Source organism: Siniperca chuatsi, linkage group LG9 (assembly GCF_020085105.1).
Source record: "Siniperca chuatsi isolate FFG_IHB_CAS linkage group LG9, ASM2008510v1, whole genome shotgun sequence".
Taxonomy (NCBI): domain Eukaryota; kingdom Metazoa; phylum Chordata; class Actinopteri; order Centrarchiformes; family Sinipercidae; genus Siniperca; species Siniperca chuatsi.
Genome location: NC_058050.1, coordinates 18,498,154 through 18,524,805, shown reverse-complemented (window position 1 = coordinate 18,524,805; position 26,652 = coordinate 18,498,154). Strand labels below are relative to the sequence as shown.

General features: G+C 38.6%; 1 protein-coding gene across 4 annotated transcripts in view; it reads right to left on the bottom strand.

The window, feature by feature from the left end:
* cdkal1 (CDK5 regulatory subunit associated protein 1-like 1) overlaps positions 1–26,652 on the bottom strand; it is a 256,133-nt gene that overhangs the window by 164,826 nt on the left and 64,655 nt on the right. For all 4 annotated transcript variants that reach the window (XM_044208561.1, XM_044208562.1, XM_044208560.1 and 1 more), the window contains exons 5-6: positions 10,827–10,923; positions 6,296–6,344 (exon numbers count right to left, since the gene is read on the bottom strand). In XM_044208561.1, coding sequence (XP_044064496.1) covers positions 6,296–6,344; positions 10,827–10,923 — 146 coding nt within the window. The remainder of the gene's footprint in view (positions 1–6,295; positions 6,345–10,826; positions 10,924–26,652) is intronic.

The following is a 26,652-nucleotide window of genomic DNA, read 5'->3' as shown; positions in this document are numbered from 1 at the left end:
ATCACACTGTGTTACAGAAGCAAATGAAAATCCATAGCTGTGTCTAATAACTAATAGCAAGTGATGTCAAGCCTTTGGTGTGCGGAAATGAGATGCAGTAGTTTCTCCTTTCCAACCATCTAATAGGCTACCAGCTAGAGGGAGCGCGAGATGGAGGCGCTGAGGGATGGAATTGTCTTCCTGTTTTCATCCGCTTTACATGGGTCTCCTGGGAGAGTGGGCTCAGGGAAGGAAGCATGGCTATCAATTGGTAGATAAAAATGACAATCTGCCCCAAAGGACGACAAAGAGCCAATCGGTGAGGCGTGACTGGTCGTAATATCCGAGTACAAGCAAGAAAATTAGAAAACTTCCCTCGTGGAAAACAGCTGGGACTTGGAACACGTTCGGCCATGCTTTCTTCTAGCTAGCTAGCTGTCTGTGTGTCCACCTTTGGTCAGGAAACATGGATTTAAAATTCATGCATGCTCTAATATTCTTCTGTCCATGACCGTCGCTCCATCAGTTGTATCACCCATACATCAATACTTCCTTTAACGGCTAAGCTTCACAGTTCCACCTGCTCCTCAACTGCTGCTTTAAACATTTTAACAGAAGTTCATTCAACAAATGTACTATGTGAGAGAGAAGAGAGTTAAAAGATGGCTAAAAGATGTACACCAGATGAAAAAGCCTGCAAGTAATTTTTCTTCTTGGTTAAAATGCTTCAAGGCCTAAAGTTAAAATTCATTCAACTGCATTCCTTTTTTAAAAGCATTAGAAATGTGTTGCCTTTTAGTTTGAACCTCTATTATACTGATCATTTTATCCAAATAAAAGTGAAACATTAGTAGAGTAGTCGATTTCACAACTAAATGCAATCCCAAATAATTTCACAGGGCATGTGAACCTAACCTATATGAGTACTGCACCAATCATACTGGATGTTAAAAATGAAAAATAAAATTATACTTGTTTTTCCAAAGCACAAAGTGAAAGGCTAACACAGAATGAGCCTAACCATAATGGCTTGCATGTTGAGGTTCAACAATGGACTTTGGAACACACATGTGGGAGATGTGCTGCTTTACTGGCTGAAAAAAGGGCATGTAATTTAGTTTTAGCTCAGGCCTGTTGTTGAAGGACTGCAGTAAATTTAGTTTTGAAATTCCATTTTATTTTCTCCAGATTGTTGACATTATACATTTGTTTCTGATGGTTTAAGCTGTGGGAAAATAAAGTTACCAATACCTAATTGCATACACAGACTTGTAGAGAGAAAGCATTACCAGTATGGTGCTGGGATTTCCAGATGTTTTTCCAAATTATGAGATTTTCCCTTCTTATAAAACTTGGAAATTGTCATTCACCACATATTCTTTGCCTCTAAAACTGCACAGGACCCCTGTCAATGTGACGGCCACCAGTGACTCAAGAAATAATCTCGCTACCAGCATGGAATCACTCCAGGAGTGTACCCAAAGCCAAATTAAATTTCAATGCCTAGGGGACCATGAATGGGGAGCAAGAGATAAAATAGCTAACTTGAGTTGCTGAAGAAAACCAAAGAATGTTTCCCAATTTGTCATCTCAATTACAGAGTTTAGAGAGGTCAACTGCTGTGATGGGCAACCCTGCATAGACACAGCCACACACATCACCCTATAGCACATTTTCTAGTTACTGACTGCCCTCCTCCTTTCCCTCCTGTGTTTTTTCCAATCTCTCTCTCTCCTTTGTTCTTTTCTCCCCTTTATAAATACAACCCAACATAAATCCCTCTATCCACTCATAATGGCCCATTATAACATGCTAGGGAAAAGGAGGGAGGGTAGGCAAGGTGGATGGAAAGGTAGATGGATGGATGGTTGGGTGAAAAGATACATCACAGATAAAAGATGTACAGGATAGCCAGATGGATGGTTGGACCAGAGAGGTAGGGAGCTAAAAGATTGACCTGTTGACCTGCATCTGATGTCTCATAAGTGGTGGGTCTTGTTGTACTCCCTGGTTTGATTGCAAAACAGCAGGCAGGATCGGGGGGATGAGGGCACATGGGAAAGGAGGGACAAAGGTGGCAGATGAGAAGGACAGGAGGGGTGTAATGCTTGCCATTCATCCTCTCGATATAACAGGTTATTAGATATGTACAACTGCCTTTGAAAAAGCTGTTTATTTCCTTGCCAAATATCAGTTGAATCAATTTTGATGGGAAATGTATTACTTCTATGCTGTGCCTTAATGCAAACATTTCAAAAGAGTGCTTCCTTTAAAAAGCCATACATGAGGCTTTGATGCTTGACAATGACAAGCTCCTCCACAGAGCTTGAGCATTAAAAGACGTTCAGAATACCGTCAGATGACTTTATATGAGAATGCATCAACTTGTCTCTTTGTACCTTTACTTAATTTTCCTTCCTCCTGTCTAACTGTTTTTCTATTCAGTCATGTCTTTATAATCCTGCTTTATTTTTTCAGCACTGACATGTGCGCAAACCATTTTGTTTATCTTGGTGAAATAAGGATCATGAGGTTATATGGATGCCATATAGCCTCTGATCTGTAGCTAAGTAGATACATTAGTCTGTCTAACCTTTCCTGCACCGGTTGTTTCTCTGTCACACACAAAATCTAACTGTTTCTAAAAGATAAAAGAATATCAAGTGAAATGGTATCAACCGAGGCTATCATCTCAGTGAGAGAAGATCAATATCAGGAGACCAATAAAGAAATTACATCAAATCGGCCCTATAAAGAAAGAGGTACAGCAGTTATTTATTAATGGCGCACAGATCAGACTTCAGTGGAAGTGTGCATTTCTTTAAGAGTGAAAACATGAATAAAACTTATTTTCTAGCCTTTGTATGAGCTTCTGTATGCATTTTTTTCATGATAAAAAAAAGAAAACATTCATTCTCTGTATTTTACTCATCAAATAACCAACTGTCCTTGTGTTTTTGTTTATTGAGCATCACTAAGAGACATAAAATCTGGATACATGCCCTTGGAAAAATGTGTATCTATGGGTGTCATTAATTAATTATTTATGGATCTGCCAGTGGCAAGAAAAATCCAAAGCTGTGTTTGTTGTTAGCAAGAAAATTAACATCTGGCATAGCAAAAAAAAAAAAAAAGATGATTTGGATAAGCAAGCTTGTGACCACAGTTACAACACTACCCACCAAATCACTGACACCACAAGACTGGACAGTAGTTGTAATGTGTATGACTATATAAATGTTAAGTACTGTGTGCATGCTCAGCAACCCAACCTGAGATAACTAAAAGATAAAAATGCCCTCCATTTACAACAGGTAGTAACTTGAGCTTCATGTTAGGTAGATGCACTATGATTAAAAGCAGTTTTACAGTAGTGAAGTATCCATATAGGGTGACAGTTGTTAAGTTCTTGTTGAGCCAGGATCCAAACTGAATAGATAATTTCACACCTCAAGAACCAAGCTCATAAAAGAATACCAGTACTCTTGTCATGTGGAAAACAGACCTGTAAGCAATTTTGGTGCAGCAAAAGAACTGCGTCTATTAGCAGTTCATTGAAGTAAGTATTTTAGTAGCCATTACGAAAGGCGAATCCCCTAGCTTAAAGGTTTATGCCCAGGCCTCAGAGCTGAAATAACAGCTCTCAGTTTATACGAGGTCATAAAGAACTGCAATGATACTGGGGAAATTTGTTTCTATGGAGGGGGTGAAGGAGGAAGAAAAAGGGGAGGGAAGGAGGGCAGAAGGGCTACAACAGGGTAGTGAGAAGGCAGAGGGAGGAGGAAGAAAGGAGGGAAAGAGATCAAAAGAGGCTGATGAATGGGAGGAAGAAGGAAAGGGAAGAAAAAGGAAAGGGAGAATGAGCAAATAAAGAAAGGGGGAATAAAAGTGTGAATGTGAGTGTGTGTGTAGGGTTTAGGGTTGATGACACATTGTAAAATTAAGCCTCAGTTCAGCTGTCCTTCATTAGATTGAGGCCTGCAGTGTAAACTGGTCACTCATACACACACGCACACTGTAAACTCAATCTGTTCTTTATTAGAGAACAGCTGGGGGTGTATGACATCTTGACTGGACACTCTCACGGTAAACTCTGCCTGACCTTCATTAAACAGTTAAGTGCAGTGGTTCACTAATAGTATAAAAGGATGACCTAATCACTGCCATGTGAGTCTGTCTTGCTGTCAGTGAGCTTCTCAGACAGAGAAGACCACTTAACTAGCTACTCAGAACGCAAGACAGACAAGATCTGAAAGCAACATCTGAAAGCGACTTTGCTTTTAAATACGCGTCAATCTAAACTATTAATCTTACTGAGCAATGAAGTCAAAAATAAGTTTTGTATGCATTTTGTTTCAGGAATTTACCATCTATTAAACCATGAAAAAAGCAGTAAATCAAGTCACTCTGCTCTTGAATGTCAAATTTTAAAACACAAAGAACCTACTGCTGTAGACCTTAGCACTTTGAACAATACTGACTTTTCTAATAAAAGCCCTAGCTGGTACCTTATCATTCACAATGATTGCTCAGAATCAAATGTTTTAAAGAGAGAAAGCTGAATATTTCAAAGTCATTATGATTTGATTATGTGCTCTCTCTTTAATGTTACAATTCTAATTATTAGAGACAAAATTCTTCACCTCCTGCCCTCAACTAGTACTGATTTATCTTCATACAAGAACCTTAGAAAAAGCTGTAAAAACTTATATTTAGATTGCTTTTCTCACATCTTATTAACAGACTATGTCCTCTTCTTAAAAAGCCCACTCTTGATCCAGGGGTTTTAGCCAACTATAGATCTATATCTAACATTCCATTTCTCTCTAAGATCCTTGAGAAAGGAGTCACCAATTAGTTGTGTGATTTTCTAAACAGTTTATTTGAGGATTTTCAGTCAGGATTTAGAGTGCATCACACACAGCATTGGGGAAAGTTACAAATGACCTTCTAATTTCATAAGACAAAAGGACTTGTCTCTGTACTTAGTGCTGCATTCAAAACCATTGACCATCACAGCCTATGTTTAAGTCCTATTTATCAGATCAATCTCAGTTTGCACATGTTAATGATGAATCCTCCATGCACGCCAAAGTTAGTCACGGAGGTCCCCAAGGTTCTGTGCTTGGACTGATTATATTCACCTTATATGTGCTTCCTTAGGCAATATTATTAGGAAACACTCCATAAACTTTCACTGTAATGCGGATGATACCCAATTATATCTATCGATCAAGCCAGATGAAACCAATCAGTTAGATAAACTTCAAGCATGCCTTAAGGACATAAAAACCTGGATGACCTGCAATTTTCTTTTGTTAAACTCAGACAAAACTGAAGTTAATGTACTTGGCCCCAAACACCTCCAAGACACATTATCTAAAGATATACATAAAACAAACTTCAAAGACAGCCTTTTTTCACCTACGTAACATTGCAAAAATCAGGCACATCCTGTCTCAAAATGATGCCGAAAAACTAGTCCATGCATTTGTTATTTCTAGGCTAGATTATTGCAATTCCTTATTGTCAGGCTGCTCCAATAAGTCCCTTAAGACTCTCCAGTTGATCCAGAATGCTGCGGCACATGTGCTGACAAGAACTAGGAAAAGAGATCATATTTCTCCAATATTAGCTTCTCTGCACTGGCTCCCTGTAAAATCCAGAATAGAATTAAAAATCCTTCTCACCTACAAAGCTCTTAATGGTCAGGCACCATCATATCTTAAAGAGCTCATAGTACCTTATTACCCCACTAGAACACTGCGCTCCTAGAATGCAGGGTTACTTGTGGTTCCTAGAGTCTCCAAAAGTAGAATGGGAGCCAGAGCCTTTAGTTGTCAAGCTCCTCTCCCGGAATCAGGTCCCCCCCCTCTCTTTCTCAACCCAACCAGTCGAGGCAGAAGGCTGCCCACCCAGAGCCTGGTTCTAATCGAGGTTTCTGCCTGTTAATTAAAAGGGAGTTTTTCCTTGCCACTATTGCCAAGTGATTGCTCATGGTGGGAATTGTTGGGTCCTGCTCTATATGAAAAGTACCCTAACATAACTTCCGTTATTATTTGGCGCTATATAAATAAAATTTAACTGAATCTTCTACAGGAAAGTGTTATATTCTTACTCTTAGCAGTCAAACCGTTCTTAGTCCTCATGTCCTGTCAATAAGTACCTATTTTACCGAAAATCATTTATACATGGAGCTGAAGCTCAAACTTCATTTCCTACAACAAAAGGATTCTCATTCATTCATTAGCTGATCAATGCATTGCTGCTTATTCACTCATACAATGAGTGCTTTTGTGTGTATGTGTTAAAATACCTTTAACAGCTTCGTCCACTACTTCCACCACTCGATCAATCTGTTGGACCTGAAGTACAGACAGACACACATGGGAAAAGTTTATTGATGCTGACAAACCAAGTCAGTTAAGTCCACAGTCAAACAACACCCTGATATTGACAACCCACAAACACACATATACTGATCCACATTTAAACAAGGTGGGCATGTAAATATGCACAAAGACAATATGCAGTATGCACACAGACAAACAAGTACAAACAGATACAATCACACAAGTTTTGTCCAGAGAGGGATAAATGATTTCTCCTTATTTCTCCTTGCATTCCTACCAGCATCCCTTCCACCTCTAATTCACTCACTTTCTCTATTCTTAGAGGTCTATGCTCTTGTCCTTGGCACCCGTTCTTAATGCCTCCAGGCCCATTACCCAGAGTTACCCTTCTTTCAAATGCACTCACAGAGATTCACATTGTGCATTGCAGACAGCAGTCTTATGCATGTGACACACTGAGATAAAATCTATTTTCTTCTAATGGCCAGGCAATCTGGGTTCATTTAGAGCAGCATCGGGTGTCCCAACTCACAGCGAGGGTTGGATATTGTTTACATTTTAGCGATTAATTCAGATCTCACTTTTCAATTCTAGTTCTTATTGAATCCTGCTTTATACACCTGGATAATTGAATACAAAAAAATATATATATATAATATATATATATATATAATATATATATATATATAGAGAGAGAGAGAGAAAAAAAAAAACAATATTTTCAGTACATCTAGGCTTCCATAGAAAGGAATTTGTCAAAAACAACTATTATTTTTTAATTATTTTTGGTTAGAAGTTAAAATAAAATGAAAATATAAATAACCTTTATCTTGCCATTCACAAGTGGAATGTTTGCGAAAAGGTGCAAGGTCCTGTATGTATAGAGACAGAAGTCTACACTCTCCAACTCTACACCAAGCATACATATACACACACATTTACAAAGGCTATCTCTAGCCTGAGAGGGAGAGCACCTGTAGTAGGAAATGTTTCAACAGCTGGGCTTTTCTGAGTAAACTCTATGGGTGAGAAAAATTTTTGGCTTATGAATAAAGGATTAGAAAGAATATCAAAAATATGGCAAAACCTTTTCAGTATTCAAGTTCTAAGAAACCAAAGGAATCACTGAAACCCAGGATATTTCTTAAGTGAGTTGTCAATTTGTGTAACATTATACACTTATAATAAGCAGTAATGTGAAGTACATATAAGTAAGTAGAACTGTGTACATAGAAATGTGCTCACAATATTCACTAATATAGCCCACCCAAGGCATACATACATACTGTACACTGAGAAGACTGATGTGCGTGCTTCTCATGTTTACAACATTGCTTACCCACTGTAATCCTCTGATTACCTAGCCAGCACTGTGTACGTGTGGAAGTGTGATGTGTCTCAGATACAGAATGTGACATGTCTAGTTCAGAGACAGGAAAGACTGTAGGCTTGCATGACTGTTTGTATAGCTGACACACACAATAAACTGCTGTTCATTTCTCTGCAACTTCACAGAGGAAAACACAACAGAAATACACATAAAAGCTGACACACAGGTCGATTAAACTGAATGAATTCAACAGGAAGCACTTATATTTTTTAACTACACCCCTTATCTAGCCGTTAATGCAATCACTATATACAAATTTCATGACTGGTTATTTGCATCTAATTTGCATAACCCACCAACTGTCACTGTCGTGAGGTTGTGTGGTTGATTGTAACTACCAAAGACGCACAAAGGGAGTGTGTGCATACTCATATACCTCTGTCTGTGTTTGTTGGCTGTTCATGCATGCATGCATCCATCCATCAGTGTGTGTGTGTGTGTGTGTGTGTGTGGTAGTGTGTGTGTGTGTGTGTGTGCGCGTGCATGTCAGTCAATGCATAATCCAATCTAGTCATGACAATGAAAGGAACGACAGTAGTAAACTTCCCAGATGTTTCTGCCTCACCCTGAAAGCTATTACATATACAAGCCTGTTTATCTGAATGTAATTATATTATACATACATGACACTTGATTTGAATGTAATTATGTTACATGGTGGCATGTTTACTTAAATGGAATAATATTATTTATGGTAAAGAATATTTAACGTAACAATTTGAGACACCCTCCACCCATTATTTATTTAAAACAGTTGCAGTTATCAACACTGGATAACGGACAGTTTGATTTATCCCTATTTTCAACAAGGCAGTTTGTTTTTTACATAAGAAAATAAATTCAGCATTATGTGAAATTAAGAGCAAGGTTTTCTGTGGTGATTTAGAAGGCAAAGCCTGGCTCTCTGTGAGCATGGAGTGCATGCATGCATATATGATATTTCTAAATTGACCAACTATGTTTTGTTAGACATGCAGGAATTATTATTTAGCTCTCGTAAACATGGAATAAATGTCTTCATTTTTACGTGTGGTACAGACATATGTGCATTACACATTGCTCAACAACAAGGAATATTTTTGTTGTTTATTTATATATTGACGTTTATTTATGTTGGAGTGGCTGATGTAATTGTGTTTACATGATTGCTTGCAGACAATAATGCAAAATAACTTTAACATTCACCCTTAACAACACCCTTCCGTTTAAGACTTAAGACTCAATACGATGTTGCAGGGGTCCTGGAAAGTGGAAGCAGATAGAAAATCACACTTTCTAATTACAAACATCATTAATGATTTCATGAGGAATACTCATTTAGCTGTTAAACATTGATAACCTTGACACATCTTTTTAGTTTCCTCCTGTGACTGCTGTGAAAATTAAATAATTGTGCCATATCACATATAATCATTCATACCTGCACCACAATCACCAAAATCGCCAAAATCACTTATTTGTGTTACAGTAGACTGTATAAACACTGCAGGACAAATGGCCCTAATAATTCTACTTAAAAGGATGTTTTTTTCCCTCCTTGTTATATCTGCATATTTCTATGACTTCCCTGATGTTAAAGCTGGAGTGCGGGACTTTTACATATAAATGAACATCTGTTACATTCAAGCCCTTGCCAAACAAGTTCACAGAATGCTGATTAAGCCTATCACCACCAGGTAACTGTCTGTATTTTGCAGTATACCAGAGTTTTTAAATCTGGTGTCTGTGGCGACATTCCTGCGCTGGCGCATCCGTAGTGATGCGTTTTAGGTCAACTAGCAATGATTGGTTTTCCAGAGCTAAAGGGGGGAGGCAGCAGTAGCGACGGAGTAGGCTACAGCAGGAGTATGGCGAAGCCTATGGCAGAAAAAACTAAAGATGTCGTGTTACTGTTCTTGGACAGGTTGGTATTTGTAAAATATTTGGAGTAGGCTATGTAGCTATTACATTTACTCTACCTAAATTATGGATTATTGTCCTGGAACTGTGGAAATTTCTGTTTAACTGAGTTTTCCCTTTTAGCGGCAACGCCTTTTGTCTGTCGGCTCTAGGTTATCTGTAGCCCTCTGCTCTATCATTTCACTGTCTCAATACTACAAAACAACGACAGGGGCAGACTAGACTCATCATTCACTTGTCCCTTCCTACCTCTGTCTTTCTCCACACATCAGACATAGCCATAGCCTAGGGGTTAGTAAATCCAATCTCTACACTGGTGGGAAATATTCTGCATGTGGAGGACAAGACAGCCATGTACTAAGAAGATTGGGCAATTGATGCAAAAAGAACATGTAGGACTTTTGAGATTATTTCCCTTCTTTAGTGTAGAACCTACACACTAACCCATATACAGTGTATGGGTTAAGGTCTAAGGGGTTAGCATTATCTCAAACTGAGAACTTATAACAATATTAAAGCTGACTACGAAGTTCAGACTTGCAGTTTTGTGTAGGAAACATTGGTTGGTAGCATTTATCAGCAACAGCTGTGGCAGCATATAGTATAAAACCATGCAACACAAGACATTCTAATTAATTTCAGTCTTCTCATTGCTCACTGAGGTTAATGATTTGCTAAAGTCAATTTTTGTGTCTAAACAAGGAGTATTAAATTAGTGTCCATGCTATTTGTGTCCCTGTCATGTTGTTTTTCCACTCTTTTTCTTACCCCTGTCCTCTGGCCCTTATCTTTCAAATACATTCCTTTCTTCCTTTTCAACTATGTCAGGATCTTTCCCCTTCTCCTCCTCCCCTCCCTCCATCTCTTATACTTTTCTCCATCCTTCGATCATATATTCTTCCTTCTTTTCTACTTCCGACCTTGTTCATCTTAGTAGTCTTGGTCTTGTCTCCTGGGGAGGTCTATTGATCAACCAAGCGGCAGGGAGGCCAGAATAGAACAAACACAGCAGGTAGGCAGCCAGGTGAACCATATCTAGCTATGTGTGTGTGTGTCTCTGTACTCCTCAAAGGTTGTACATTAGACACAAATAAAGACAAAGGGACACACCCAGACATACGGTATATGCTGTATGAACACATCCTTACATAACTCAGATTATCCCTTTCATATAAGTAAGTCAAAGTATACACATATATACATACCCCAATGATGCTGAGTCCTTTGAGATAGTCCATCCGTGGCTGGGCCTGGGGAACACAACCTGCTACTACCACCTTTTTCTCCTGTTCCTGGGCTTTTCTGTACAACAAAAAAAAGAAAAAGATAAAAGAGGAGATTAACATTACTAGACAATATGGGATTTTTGCACCAACTGTTTGCACAATTCTAGCCAAATGTTTTTGATTTAACCAAGTGAAAAAAATTATGGTACAAAAAGACAGCTTGCACCACACCTGTCCCACTGTTTTCTCAAAACTTTAGGTCAACCCTAAATTCTAATGGTTCTGGACTGGGCACTTTGACAAATGCATTACAGGCTTCTCCATGTGTCCACTTGTGTGTGCATGTAAAATGGAAACTGCACTATAGAATTTCTAAAGCAACTGCAATACTCAATGACTGAATGAATGAATGTAAATTAATACGCTTTTAAAATGAACTTTTCTGAGATAAAGACTCAAAAGGTAAAATCTGTTTTCCTAAACCAGATATAATGGCTTAACTGGTCTGAAAAGCACATGCTCACACACACACACACACACACACACACACACAGATTACTCAATGGCCTTCAATGATAGAGCCTGTCTGCATCCTGTATCAAATATAAAAATACCCAAGAAGCAATATAAATCAGGAGAGGCTGACTGGACTTGCTATTTTCTGTATTAAGTGGAAATGAGTCAGAAACATCACTCTGAAGAGTACTGTTCACAGTTGCAGATACTTCTATGTCAGTAATGGTTTGTATGACAGAGGGACACCATGTTACCAAACTGTGAAAGTTTCCTACCAGAAGGAGAACTTTTTTTTGTTTTCCCTGGTGGCATGTAAGCTATTCTCTCCTGAAATGTCCATGAGAGAATGGAGAAGAATTTACTCATGTCCAATATAGCAAAATTTTGGATAAAGATGAAAACCATTAATTCTGTTATGGTGTACATCAGAGATTACATGTGTGGTGATCCACTGTCTAATTTATTTAAGTGGTTGTATTTCACATCGCAATGTTTAATAAATCATCTGTGGCAGCTTTGATCAACAAACAATGCCATCATCCATCAGCCCATATTTATCTAGAATCTAATCCATTCTACTCTGTAGTGTTTTCCTGTGTTGTAAGCTTGAAGGACTGAAAGCCAAGGTGAACTTGAACAGGTGGGCAACATAGGTTTTTTAATTGAGCATAGTATAGCGAGTAGGAAATAATCTTTGTTGTGGGAGTTAGGGAGAAAATAAAAGCCGGTGTCTGCCACATCTTTGCAATTCCAACTCCAATCATCTAAAAAACTGGACCAACTATGCCCCTTTTTTTGCGTTAACTAATATTCTGTACTTAATTAGCATTGTGTCGTATCATATTTTAACTATAATAAATACGGACGCTTGAGTTCAGCATGTGACAGCTTGTGCTCTCCACTGTGCCACAGAGATTGCAAAAATGAAATTTAGGAAAGAGCTGGTTTGATGTATGAGCATGAGAACAGAAGTACAAGTCAATAGCAAGATAAACTCAGCCACTTTATGTCATGACTTTAGGTCATGATCCATGTTAGCACAGCATCGCTCTTTGTGATGTTCTTCTGGCTGTGTAATCCCCTTGGAGCTGGTAAAAATGATAGGTACATTTAGTCTAATTAGTAAGATGGGTTTTGAAAAAGATCTGCTATATTGTACATGATGTAATTAATACAACTTGTTCAATCATAGTACAATAAATTATATGCACTCATGAGTGCATGTGGAAGGGTGGGAGAGAAAAAGTTGCACAGACTACTGTGACAAGTATGATGGTGAAAACAGTGCAGCCCAAACATTGTTTTTCTGTCAAAAAAGGTGACCATGACATCAGATGACAAAAAAAAAAAAACATAACCAAGCCAAAACTGGAGATTTATAACACTGTGCTGTGCGTGTTTTTGCAACATTCACCAACAGTTAGACATGGCGTGAAGTGATCAATAGCAAGAGAGTAAGCACTGATAAGGTATATAACAATGACTTATTATTAGAAATGAAAAGTAGCATTATTTTCAAGATTATTTGAATTAAAAAGCGCTGGACAGATAGTAAAATAGTGTAGCAAACCACAAGGAGAGTGTGTCTGTGCGCATGTGGATCTATGTGAGTCTCTATGTCACCTCCAGTTAGAAGCTGTGAGATTTGAGACACTCTGTCTGTCTGACAAAAGCTTTTGTAGGAGCAACCCAGACTCTACCATGAATCTTTAATAATGAAGCCTCCTGACAGCTGGAGCAAGAGAGGGAGGGAGAGATGGTGGGGGCACTGAAACTGGATGCAAACTGTCAGTTGGGTTTTAATTCATACTATGTTTGTCTTCTTGAGCAAAACAAAGAGAGCTAGTGATGGAGGAGGAGGGGGTGTGAGAGAGCAGAGTGAGGAGAGAGACAGAAAGGTGAAGGTAGACAACTCAATTCAAAGCCAGCTTACATTGTCATGTGAATGAGGAAGGGAGGGATAGATGAAAGCTAGTTGGTGAGAGATGAGTGGAGGAATGAAGGGAAGAGACATGAAGTTTTTTATGATTATTTTGAGCTGTTTGTATTATTCAGGGTGATTTTAGTGACTCCTCTCATATTTACTTCTCAATCTAACTCTTTATTGACATACAAGTGTTGAGCAGGTAACAACAAATTACTTAAAATGCCAAAAAATATGAAACATGAAGAAGAAAGCCTGTTATGATATGATGCCTCAACACAGAAAGTGTTTCAACAAAACATTCAGAGAAACTGTGTGCATGTAAATTCACTGGTTTTATCCACTGACCTTTTACCTTTATTATAGAAGGATAACGAATACTACCCAAGCCACTGTGATGGGCTTTATAATGGTTAAAGGGGCACCAAACTGTGTAGGTGCAATCAATTAAATTTGGCTATGAACATTATTAAAGATAATCATAAATAGTTTAATTATCCTCAGGGACACCACTCTTCTTGAAGAGAAATGATAGCCAATCAATTGATTGAGTCTCATATAATATACTAAACTATCAATTTGGAACTCAGATTAATAATTAAATTAATAACTATAACCAGAATTACCATCAATAGCTAGAAGGTTGGATCTGCGCCAAGCAGATTGCACCGACATCCGGGCGTAGAGAGAAAAGTGGAGAAAAGAGACAGAACAGTGGCCGCTGATCCCTTTTATTGACCTTGTGACATCACGGGTCACAGGCAACTGGAAGGCTGCGTTCAATGGCTCTTGGGATTTTGGAATGCTGAGTTCAAATGCTCTCCTAACAAAAGTTCAGTTAAAATCACACAAATGAATGAATTCATCTGTGGAGTCCCAACACAGACCTTGAAAACAGACAGACGCAGGGAAGGATGTAGTATATCATGATGCCAGTAATTAATAAAAGGTGGACAGAGGTAAACTTTCAAGACTGGGTGAAGTGACAGAGGAAGACCAAAAAAAAAAAAAAGGATATTGTCTGTTCCTCATGAAGGACTCACTCTGGCATCACTGCACACACAGACTCTCTCTCTCTCTCACACACACACACACACACACACACAGTAGGGGTGCGTCTGCATAATTCACAACATCTCCTGCCAAAATGCGCCAAACGTTCCTTTAATGCGCTACGCGCTCCCCGCCCACAGACTCAGAGCCATAGCTGACACAGAGAGACAGCCCCTGAGCCGTCGCCTCAGCGCCCCAGGGGGAACAGGCCAATCATGTTGCACACAGTTCGTGGATGGGATGAGACGGAATGGGATTATGCGATGCAGTTGCCGTGGTGATACTTTTGAGCCCGACCGAGCACTCACTGCCAGTGACCCGAACCAGAGCAGATGCCCCCTGAGATCAGAGGATGAGGTGTGCATATGTGGGCGCGTGTGAGTGTGCACACGTGTTTCCTTGGCACCTCGTCCTAAATCTCCACAGCCCCCTGTCAACTCTGTGTTACTGACTCTCCATAGCCTCAAGACCACACGCACGCACCCACACACAGGGTCCGAACACCCAGATGTTCTGAACATACTGTACATACACACACCAATGGTCACGGATGGCAATGGAAAAAGCCTACAGTAGTCTATGCATACATGTATGACCTCTGAGGAATATATATATGGTATATATAGCCGAGTGGACACAGTGAATCAGTCAAATTAGACCAGACTAAATGCCCAACTGAACTGATCAGGTTGACTTGGAGAAGCCCCTTGCTGTGAATATGACATTAAAATAACTCTAGGCATTAAGATGTACCACACTGCATGACCTATATAAGAGCCTCTTGACTACATGACATATGTAGTGACTTCATCATATAAATGAACCAAAATGCTGATGTTCTCACATATGCTACAAATGTCTCACATCCCCAAAAACAAGCTGTCTATGTCAACGTTATAAAATATGACCAGCTTTAAACTTTTTCTTAAACTTTTGTCATTAAGTGGTGTCTTATAAAAAACATCTTGATTTATTTTTGTTTTGCACTAGTCCTGATGAATTTTGTCACTGTGTTAGTGGTGCCTGGTGTTTCCAGTAAAGTTGTCTTGAACACAGGACTGTTATTTTTCTATTTTCTTTTTCTGTAGTCATCACAACTCCAACAGGAACACCTATTTTGGCCTTTTAAGGTGACAAACATTTGAGGCATAAAGACCTGGAACTAGGCCTGTCACAATTATTACATGATCGCCTGATTGCTCGTTTTGAAAATAAAAGCATGCGTCCTTCTACTTTAACTGTCTTTAGCCGCTTTTGTGTAGTCCTACACAACAGTTTTAGAATAAGTTATTTCATAATAAATCTATGTGCAGCAGAGCAAAAAGTGAAAGTGTTTCAGAATGTGCACATGCGCAACCTATTTGAAGATTAATTGACACTCCTTTGCCAAGAACCGCATTGTTTCGATGAGTAGCCACTGAAACTGACAACATGGCCAAACACAACATGCGGCATAAAAATGAAGTGAAAAAGACAAATAAATCGTTAATCGCAATTATTTGCATGAAAATTAATCGTCAGCCCTACCTGGAAGCTCATCTAATGGAGCACACATTTTTTTGTCAGGTGGAAACATGCAAAACAGGCTAGCAGCTGTGAACTGTGTGTGTGTGTGTGTGTGTGTCCCCTCTCAATGACTCTCCCTGCTGCTAAACACCCTCAGCCCTAAACACAGAGCTTGGGGGGGGGGATGAGCTCATTAAACGCACACACGCTCACACACAGAGTTGGCCATATGCTCCTTAACAAACATGTTGCTTAAAGGATGAGGTCATACTGGTAAGAGTACTGAGGAAAGGTTGTGTAACTGAAATGTACATATCTACATTGTGATTAGCTCTGTGTGCTTCTTAACACAATGACCGATTTCTATTACCCAACCTGTTTGGAAAACGTGTTAAAATACAAACTATTCTAATTTTGCTCATCTTAATTCAATGGAACATTTCTTTTATTCTACGGCGAAAACAGTGCATTAAAGTTGAATCTAGTATAACTGATATATTTTCACATCCCTACTTCCCCTTGTCCCCATTCCCATATTTCCCCTGTCCTTGCCCCTCAGTCTCCTCTCCTCTCTCATCCTGTCCTCTGCACTCCAACAGTTTTCTGGCTGAGTTGACAGCGAGCCAGCCAATCAGCACACTTCTGACCTCTCTACATTAGCATAAGCAGCAAGGGGCAAGGTTAAGTATCCATCAAGCCTCAGTAATTAAGATGTGAGCTGGTGTGTGCATGAGTGTGTGTGAGTGAGATAAAGTGAGAGAGACCAATGTATTTAATCTTCCACTTCACATATTTTACACCCCCACAAACTTCTCCACGTACACAACAATGCAATCTCTGGGGTTGGTCACTGTCCCAATTTCAATTCCACAATGGCTATTACAATCCATTACAATACTTTAACTTATTTACTTTTGATCTAGTGAAGGGACTATAATGTATGTTTATTTGTTTAATGTTTTATTAATTTAGACAGTCCAGACTGAATGAATGTAGAGAAAGCACACTTTATTACTCTGATAAAGGATGCAGCCTCTCCTCTGTGAATAAGTGTACTGGCAAAGTTTACTAAAACTACTGTCAATATACAAACAGTATAAATAAAACGGCTAACTCTGGGCCTATGGGAACTGACTGTAGACAAACTAAATGAAAGCTGTTAATGTTCTAGACCAGGGGCCTCTGGGAGATGTAGCTGAGAGAGAGGAGAGGAAGAGGGAGAAAGACATAAGAGTGACTGACATGAAACTGTCAGAGGAACATCTTTATAAACATGTAAAAAGGAGAGAGAAGAGGAAATGACATGAGTGTTAAACAAGAAATAGCTGACGGTTAGAGGAGATAAAGGAAAGGAAAACATGACAGATGAAGCAGAGGAAGAGTCAGTAAAGGCATCCAAGTCCCATCAAGCCTACTGTATGTAAACCGTCCGTCAGTTTAAACAGTAACCTTCTAATGTGCCACTAGTGTCCAATGAGTTATCTAACCATACAGCTACCGAGTAAATACCAACACTTTGTTCTGTGGATGTTATTCATCCACCTTTCTGTAGCTAACTGATAACTGTAATGTCTATCTAACTGAATACTTTACATATATCAGTAACTGGCTTTCATTGTGACATCCTGTCTCAAACTAACCTTTTTTGGAAAAGAAATTATTAAATATTCCCACTATTTTAATCTTATTGTTTTATAGGATGATGACAAATTTGAATATCACTGCTAGCTTTCCTGATTCAGTCACAAGGCAATTTCCCAAGTTATTGGATATTTTGAAGAAAACAGAGGATGCAATCACAAGCTTATGGGGGTGTAATGGGAAAATAATATGATTAGAGTAACACATGCTCTTAGTGTATTACACGCCTTCAAATGGATAACTATCAATGATTAATATATTACTTTTTTATAACAAATCCAACCCTGTGAGATGCCAATGGACAAAAAAATCCCAAATGGTTAAAATCAGCCACCTTTTATGTCCTCAGAATATATTGTTTATATTTTTTTATCTATTTGGGGCAGTGCACATTAAGCAACATTGACATTTTGAAAACATCAATATAAATGTGTCCCAGGGATAGCTTAAAAGCTCATTTGCACCTGTGTAAAAAAAAGAAAAGAAAAAAAGGTCTATATAATAACAATAATAACATACAAAAGAAAAAATGTCTAAATGTGAAGCATGCACCTTTTTAAAAATCTAAATACAGAAGGGGATTGGAATATATCAGAAGGAAAGGAAACAAGGGAGTGAAAAAAAACGACTGCCAAAGAGCACATCTTCATCACCAAGTGGGAGTGGGAGAGGAAGGATGACAACAGGACTCAAAAGGAAATGAAGGGGGAGGACGAGAGCTCGGAGGCTGTGAAGCAGGATTGTGATTGAGGGATGAGAGAGGGGTTTGAGAGGTAAAGCTGCAGAATCCCCTGGGATCTCTCTCTTTCTCTCACTCACATAAACACACACACACGCATCGACTGCAGCTGTGTTTCATTGGATAGCAGGAGTTTATGCCCATAAAGAGACACTGAACGGAAAAAAAACTGAAATTAAGAGAGGAAAAAACATCTGAAAGCAACACAAAAAAAATGACAGCCTGGTAAAAAAATAGAAAAGGCAAGGGATGTCTAATTTGATCAATACAAGATAATTACATGAAAGCAGGTGTATAAAAGTGAGTTGTGGTAAGTGATGTTAAAGACAATATAGATTTGGACAGCCTAAGCACCTAAGACAAGTTGCAACGGTCTTATTGCATCTCCTGAAACCTTGTTTTCAATCTACATTTTTAAAGACTTTGATAATAGCAGAAAGGTCGAGATTGATCTGGGTTATCACAACCATAACCATGCCCCAAACCACTTGGAAACACAACCAAATGGAGGGGGTGAACTGGACTCATTTTCAGTTTTCCACATTTATTACCAATGTGGTTAATAAAGGCATTCACGTTAGAGCTGCGTTTTACAGGATATAAGCAATCTGTTGACCAATCAATACACCTATAACATGGCTAGTTTATGGCTAGCTCACATGGCCTTCGGGTTTATCAGCGATGAGATGCAGCCCAATTGTCAACATGGGCCTAGTAAAGGCAAGTAAAAGGAAATTCAAGGCTTTCAGATTATAGCCTTTTAAAAAAATGCCTCACACACCTGCCCAGTGTTGTCAAATGCATGACATCTGTCTTGTAAAAATGAGCTGAATGTGTGATAAATATTGCATTACTGTAAATGAGTTGTATTCGCTGCTTGAATGGTTCATAATAGAGAAAATGCTAATAAAGAAAGCAGGAGCAATGGGAAAGGCCCACACAGACATTCAGACACACATATGTGCAGGGAATTGCATTAGAGATGAGCACATTACTGAACCACAAAGAGGAGAACCCCAAAGCTGAATTCTGGAAAATGTCCAGGAGAACTATTTCTAATGCAGAGTCCTACTTTCTATAGGAGAGGCTGTTATGGGACAATGATATGGGAGCAATCCCTCAAACTAAGGCTATGTGGAGACAACTGCTAGGTTAAGACTTAAGGATGGGAAATAAACACACAGACGCACATACATATGGAGCTAAATGTGCATTATGAAGCTGCTACCAGACAATTAGTGTTTTTAAGGAACCAGGAATTATTTTTCCAAAATGGAATCATGTGCTTATTATAACAAATATCAGTAGGAAGTCGCTATGTACAGATTTAAAAAAATAAAAATAAAAATCAAGATGAAAGAACAAAAGTTTTCAGTGTTTTAGTGGCGATCAGTTTTATGAGTTGACTTGAACAAACCACCTAAATGAGGATATTTGAATTTTCATATCTAATGTAAATGGGTAAAACACACACATAGCTAGCGTCTGGAAGAGTAGTAGTTGTGTGACAGTGGCAGGTTTAGTCTCAGACTTAACAGGTCAGGTCACAGGGAACACACAGGTTTTTATCATTCAGAGCCACAGCCACTTCACATGAAGCCTTTCATACATACATGTATTTTTCTGCCTGCGTGTATACATGATTGCATGTGTGTATATGATCTAGAAGTGGAAACAAGGGGGAAATCCTTGCTAGGATGACAGAGGTGAAAGGACATTCTCGGTTGAATGAATGCACACAAAATTAGTCCAAGCATAAACAATCATGATTGGTTTCAAGGTCATAAATTATTACAAGCAAGGGTTTGGAAAAGTGGAACGGCACATGCTCAGTGACCTGGAACGCATCAACAATCTTTGCAAATCAACATTCTTTATTTCCAGCCAACACAAAGATAAAATAATTGTACTGTTCTAACAAGTAGGGATTGCAAAGCAGTATCCAATCTTAACCCGTGAAATTGTTCATTTGTCCCAAAAGTCCCCAAAACTATTTTTAGTAACCTTTGGTGATTGTCCACTCTGTTATGTTGTGAAGGCAAAAAAAAATAATATAGCAATTGGTAAGATTAAAATAGACATTGCATACATAGGTCAAGATTACCTCAGAGTACTTTGCAAGTGTCTAAAGTTAGTGAAATCTTATTGTAAGATTTCCTCTGGTGTGAACTGCCATATTTGAATACATTCAGGGGACTTTGGGATATTTAAATAGTGCTATGTAAATGAATGACAGCATTGCTGGGATATGTATGTACAGTTCATTTACAAGTAGCCACTTCTCATTGCATCTGGAGAAAAGTACTGTAGCTTGAGACAAGACTCTGAGCAAAATCACACTGTACTTGAATACAATGTGATATCGCCTAAGTGAGAGACAGTTCTATAGAGTAGACTTTGGGGACACACATGAGAACGAAGTCTGTACTGTATGTATATATGTATTGATAAATACAAAAAAAGAAAAACACAAGTAGTGTTGTAGCTCCTGCATAATGTAGGAAGTAAGACAGTTTGGAGTTTAGCTGCACTCTTTTCTGATCCACTCTCCTTTACTATCACAGCTTTAATAAATTCCCGAAGGTGTTGTTTTTGTTAAAAAGACAAAATAAAGTGTTGAGATATTTCAATACTAAATGGTGAGTGTATTTCCTAAAAGTGTGTCTGTTCATTTGTACTTACATGCATGTGTATTGCATATATCTATTTTACACATCTATGTTTATGTAAATTAGTGCACTGTGAGTTATTTATGCTATGTGAGCATGATATGAAAGCAGATATGTGAGTGCATGTACAGTATGCGTTTCACAGGACTATGCAGACTATGAGAGTCTCATTATAAAGTTAAAAAGTCTAAGCATCTATTCAGCCTGTTAATTTCCCTGGCTGATATCTTCTCCCCTGCGCAGCCTGAAGTGGCTCCACAGTGGCTCATCAGTCCCTCTAAAAGGACTCTTCATTTAACCACACCATATTATTTATTTTAAATAACATTCCTTAAAAAGCCAAGGATGCAGCATGCACAAAGCCAACTGTCTGAATAAATTGCTATGCAGGACCCTCTTACTCTTCTTCTTACTCTTAAAATTAATTTATGTAATGTTTAGATTTTTTTTCCCTCCACACACTCTTCTCATCAGAGTCGACAGCAATTAAAAGGAAGGTTCAAGGCAAGGTTCATTACCATTAGAAAAGAGAAGAGAGGGAAAGCGGGGGCAAATTGTTCGAAGAAAAAAGGCTGTACAGAATGAGGAGTGATTTTTAAAATACATTTGGCTTGTTAAAGGGATGGTGAATATTTTTCAAGTTGGTGATGAATAGAGCTGCCTCAGCCTCTTTTGTTGAACACGTGTTACATCTCTCTCCTTTTCACATTTTCGTTCCGTAAAGATAATGTTGAATAAAAATCCAGGTTCTGTGGTCTACAACACACATAAAATGTTTTATTACCACTGAGTACTAAAGTCACATTAATGTCACATTTATATGTTACATCAAAATGGACCTGAGTTTTTATTTGAAGACTAACCCTTCAGTTTCTGTCCAAGCCACAATGAGATACATATTAAAATACAGAACATGTAACATATGCTTTTTTTTAAAAACACCATGTGCACTACATCCAATGTTTGATTAACGCTATTTACACCTGCAGAACCAACAAAGTAAGTGATACAATTTTGTATGTATCTCAAATTAGCATTTTATAGTAATAAACAAAGTGGATAGCTATTTAAGATTTTGAATATCTCATTTTGTAAAAATAATCTTTTGTCTAATTCTTTTGAGTGAAACTGATGTCTCCACTAATTGGCACCATTCCTCTGCCCATACCTTTTCATACCTTGAAAACCTATTACACTGCTATGATATAGAGTACACTGACGTAATGCTTGGTCACTGTTTTTTAATCACAGGTAGTTTTCATTTAATGGCTGTTATCTGTTTTTTTTTTTGTTTGTTTTTTTAAATTAAAAGCTAACTGCTAACTGTTGGAAACAAAATATATTTGTTGAGAGAGACTGTAAATGTTGTAGTGGTTAGGAGAATTAAAAGACGTAAGGCCAATTCATGGTTTCTGCATCTGTATGGCCCACGCGGGTCTGTGTGACATAAATTTCGTCATCTGCCCAAGTCCACAAGACTCAGAGTGGACCCTGTGTGGGCATCTGCATACAGCCTTGAAATTTGAAACCACATGAACTGCCTACACTACAAGCACGCTGACAAAAGTAAACTGGATGCTCGTTTTGTGCACTGACTTTAAATAAACATTACGCAAAACACTAGATAAAAATTTTACTATGTAAAGTTTACAACATGTGCCTAGATGGCACAGAGAGAATGCATTGTGTTACCTTATCTAACAAACACACAGCAAGACATACATATGTGCACAACCATTTTAATCACAAGTCACTGCTTAACCACAGTGATATTCAGGCAGCCAGGAAATGCACAGTAGCCTATATGCCACATGTGGCCTGATTCCCCAGAGCAATATTCCTTCCTTCCATATCCAGCTATCTGTCTGTTTGTTTACAGCACCTCAGAGGTTAACGACTGCCCCGGGTATATTAAGGCACCGACCCACACCTTACAGAGGTTGGCATCTTGCTGTGTAGGTTTCCGTGCATCCATCATTCTTTGCATATATATGTACCTATGGCCAAGTTGTAAGCCTTGGGCTTGTTTCACTCCAAATACTGTTTGGTGAAATTGCTTTCAGAAACTCTCTCTCTCTCTCTCTCAAAGTTGACCAACTGTTCATGCTGTCATCTGTTTTCTACTCTTGTCCTTTCTCTTCCACTGTGTGCATTGCTTCTAAAATTTCCCCTCTGGGTTTAAGCATAAGGCATGCAAAGGTCAAAACTTACTGTCATCTTGCATGACTTCATGTATATAAAGCATGTCTCTATACTTTAAACATATAGAATCTGGATATCCAGTGGACATCCACTGAGAGAGACTTTGAAGGAGTGTTTGTATCTTCATTAGTGTGTATGCATTACTGCAATGTTTCTCAAATTATTCTGCTGTCACTTGTCACCCTGAAGGTGCATGGAGAATGAACATACTCATTCAGAGGGAGAGAATGTCATCTTTTATAACTTGCAGCCAGTTTAAAGTATCTCTGTAGCTCAGTCATTTCCAGGTCAGTGCTTGTTTAGCTAACACCAGCTGAAAAAGCACGTGGGATTGTCAGCTCACAAAACAAGACCACAGCTCAATTGGGAAAATGCCAAAAGCTTACAGGTGCTCCTCAGGAGAACACACACCTCTATCCTGCCGTTTCCCTTTTTTCTCTATTACAGTTGAGTACTATTAATAAATGATTAGGCATGTAAAAACAGCTTGTTGAAACAGACCTTGAAGGATTTCTGCTCTTTGTGGGTCAACCTGTGTGTGTGTGTGTGAGTATATGGTGAATATGCATTTATGTCATTTGTATGTATGTCCAAGTTTGTTGTGTCCACAGTGTATTTGTCTACTGATGAAAAGATCCAGGCTGATCATGTTTCAGTGGCACAGGGTTTGGTTCGGTGTCAAATCCCTCTGTGTGTAACTAAAGATACTTGATAGGAACAAGGCAGCTGGTATGCTGGCTGTTGCGCGTGCACACGCACGCACACAACACGAAATTAACTTTTTAACTCACTGGCCAAAGGGACTGGTAGATGAAAAAATCCACCAGCCAAGCATATTTTTTATCACATATACATTTGTTTCAGGACATTTCATTGAGATAATAAAGTATTATGTTGAATACAAACTTAAAGAAGAGGCCAGAGCAAAATATGAAACAAAATTAATCAAAGGTTAATCAATTCAAGCCTGAAAGTCTTGATCTCAAAATTCTACTCAAGTATTTGCTATTAAATGTACTTAAAGATCAAACATAAAAGTAATGGGTCAAACACAGGACTTTAACACAGGAGACCGGGGTTCATTTCCCATGTGAAACTAATAGTCAGTGTTGACTGTTTTAAGGAAGTAGTTATTCTAACCCAAACCATGATCTTTTCCAAAACATAACCAAGTAGTTTTGGTGCCTAAACCTAACCAAACTGTGACCGTCAATTAAAATGTTTCTTTCTCAGCAAGCTTTATTTTGAAACATTGCATATTTATCATTGCTAACTTGACCGCGGAATGAGAATGTGTTGGAAATGTGACGCTGCCACGGCGGACTGCCATGTGTATTGCACAGTTTGGTGTGATACCAGGTTGCAGCAGCAGACCGGCGGCGAGTTTTGCGGAGTACCTGATGTTCTGTATGGTAAACAGTGCCGTGAAACTAGGAGCACTGGAGACGGTCAGTTTTGCGGCACTGTTTAGACGCACATAAAAACATTTGGTAGTGTGTGTGTCAAACTCCAACACAGACAGCGGAGGACAGATGCAGCACACCTGTCAATTACAACAAAACATGGCAGAGACTCTGCATGGTTTGTTATTACATGACAATTTTGGTACATTTACCCGCCAGTGTGGTTGATAGTCTTCCGAGAGTTACTCGCCAAACGGAAAATCTACCCACATTTGGCACTTGTTGATTTCGGACCCTGCACACACACACCTGCCACCTGAGTCAGTCAGTCAGTCAGTCAATCTCTCAGGTTTTCTGAGAGAATCAGTAGGCTACATTATGGACTCCATTATATCAAAGAAAAATGAATCAAACTAGTCCAAACATGAAAGATAAATATTACCAAGCCCAATCTGGGAAAACAGAGCTATAGTCAGAGAAATATAGATACTCTAGCATTACTGTTCTTGTCTTTCATATCACTGTGGCAGTTTTACTGAAATCGAGAGAGAGAGAGTGAGAGACAGGGAGAGAGGAATGGAGCAGCAGGTGCTGTGTGTGTATGTGTCTTTGTGTCAGTACAGGTGAACAGAGGGTCAATGAAGTACTCTCCATATGCCATCTATCAGATCAGCTACCATCTCACACTGACATTTCCCCACATTCAGTAACAATGTCAAACCACCAAGACCCCAATCCAATGCATTCACCCATACAGATATGTTAACTAAATGCCAAGTTTACTCGTCAAACATTCGGCTCACAAAGTTTTATTTATGATACGAGACAAGACTAATTAGTGCCCACATGCTTTTAAACTGAAATATATAATTATTTTAGGGAGTTCAAGTAATTCATTAACTTAAAAATATGAAATGTCAAAAAATAGTAAAATGTTTGGAAGGTAAAAGGTGACATCTTTAAATGTCCGATCAACAGTGCAAAACTAAAAGATATTTAAAATGATTTAAAACAGAGGAGCAACAAATTTTCACATTTGAGATGACAGAACCAGAAAATACATGGCATTTTTGCTTGATTAAATCGATCATCAAAATTTTTGCTTGTCGACCAGCTAATTAATGAATCAACTAACTGCTTGAGCTTCAGAATGCTTACACTTTTTCAGAAATGCCCTAATCCACAGACATAAATCCAGATTCACACATTCACAGCTTGGAGCTGCCAACGATCTTTCACCAAGAGATGTAACTACAAGCAATGTATTTGGTAGTAATTTTTTTGTGCCTTTTTTCTACTATAGTTGTGTTTATTAATAAGATGCCTAACAAAATTTTTAATAGACTATCATAGAGCTGCCCCCTGATCAATCAAAATGTGCATCAAAAAGTTTCTTTTTGCAAGCTGAAAAAAAACACAAAAAATCATATCAAGAAACAGACATCACCCTAGTTCTTCCAACATTCACTCATTTAAGTAACAAGACTTTAGATCTCAGTCAGTTCAGTCCTGAACTGAGCTTTACCCCCTTTATTTCCATCTATCTTTTTCTTCCCCTCCCCATCATTCTCTCTCCCTCTGTTGCAATCCAAGTCCTAATGAGGTGCTAATGAGATTCACAGTCCTTTTCTGAATCAGATTACAGTGAATTATATATAAAGCCTATAAATCACTGCTTTAAAATTACAAGCAGCCTGTGTAGCAACATGACATCCTTGTGCTTTTACAAACTGACAGCACAGTGACAGTGCTGATTTTGTTTTACAGGATGTAATGCCTTGAAAGATAAAACTATCCATCAGACTGTAGCTGTTAAATGTTTTTGTTTGCTTGCTTGTTTGTAATACTTCAATGAAATGCTGGACAAGCATTTTAATTTTGGGTGCCAATGTGATCCTGATAAATAATTTCTAGGAGCAACCCGGGCATGAGACGGGGGGGGGGCTTGTAGACTGGCTTGTAGATTCTCAGGGCATGGCTTTCAAGAAGAGAAAGGTTGACACTGCCGTATACACCAGCATACAACAAAATCTCATTGGCCTAGGGATGTGAAATGCAAAACTAAAGACAAAAGAGAAATGACATGGCAAAAGGTGGAGAAATCAAGGTGAATGTTTGGAAAACTAGTCACTAGAGGGTGTGAAGGTGCAAA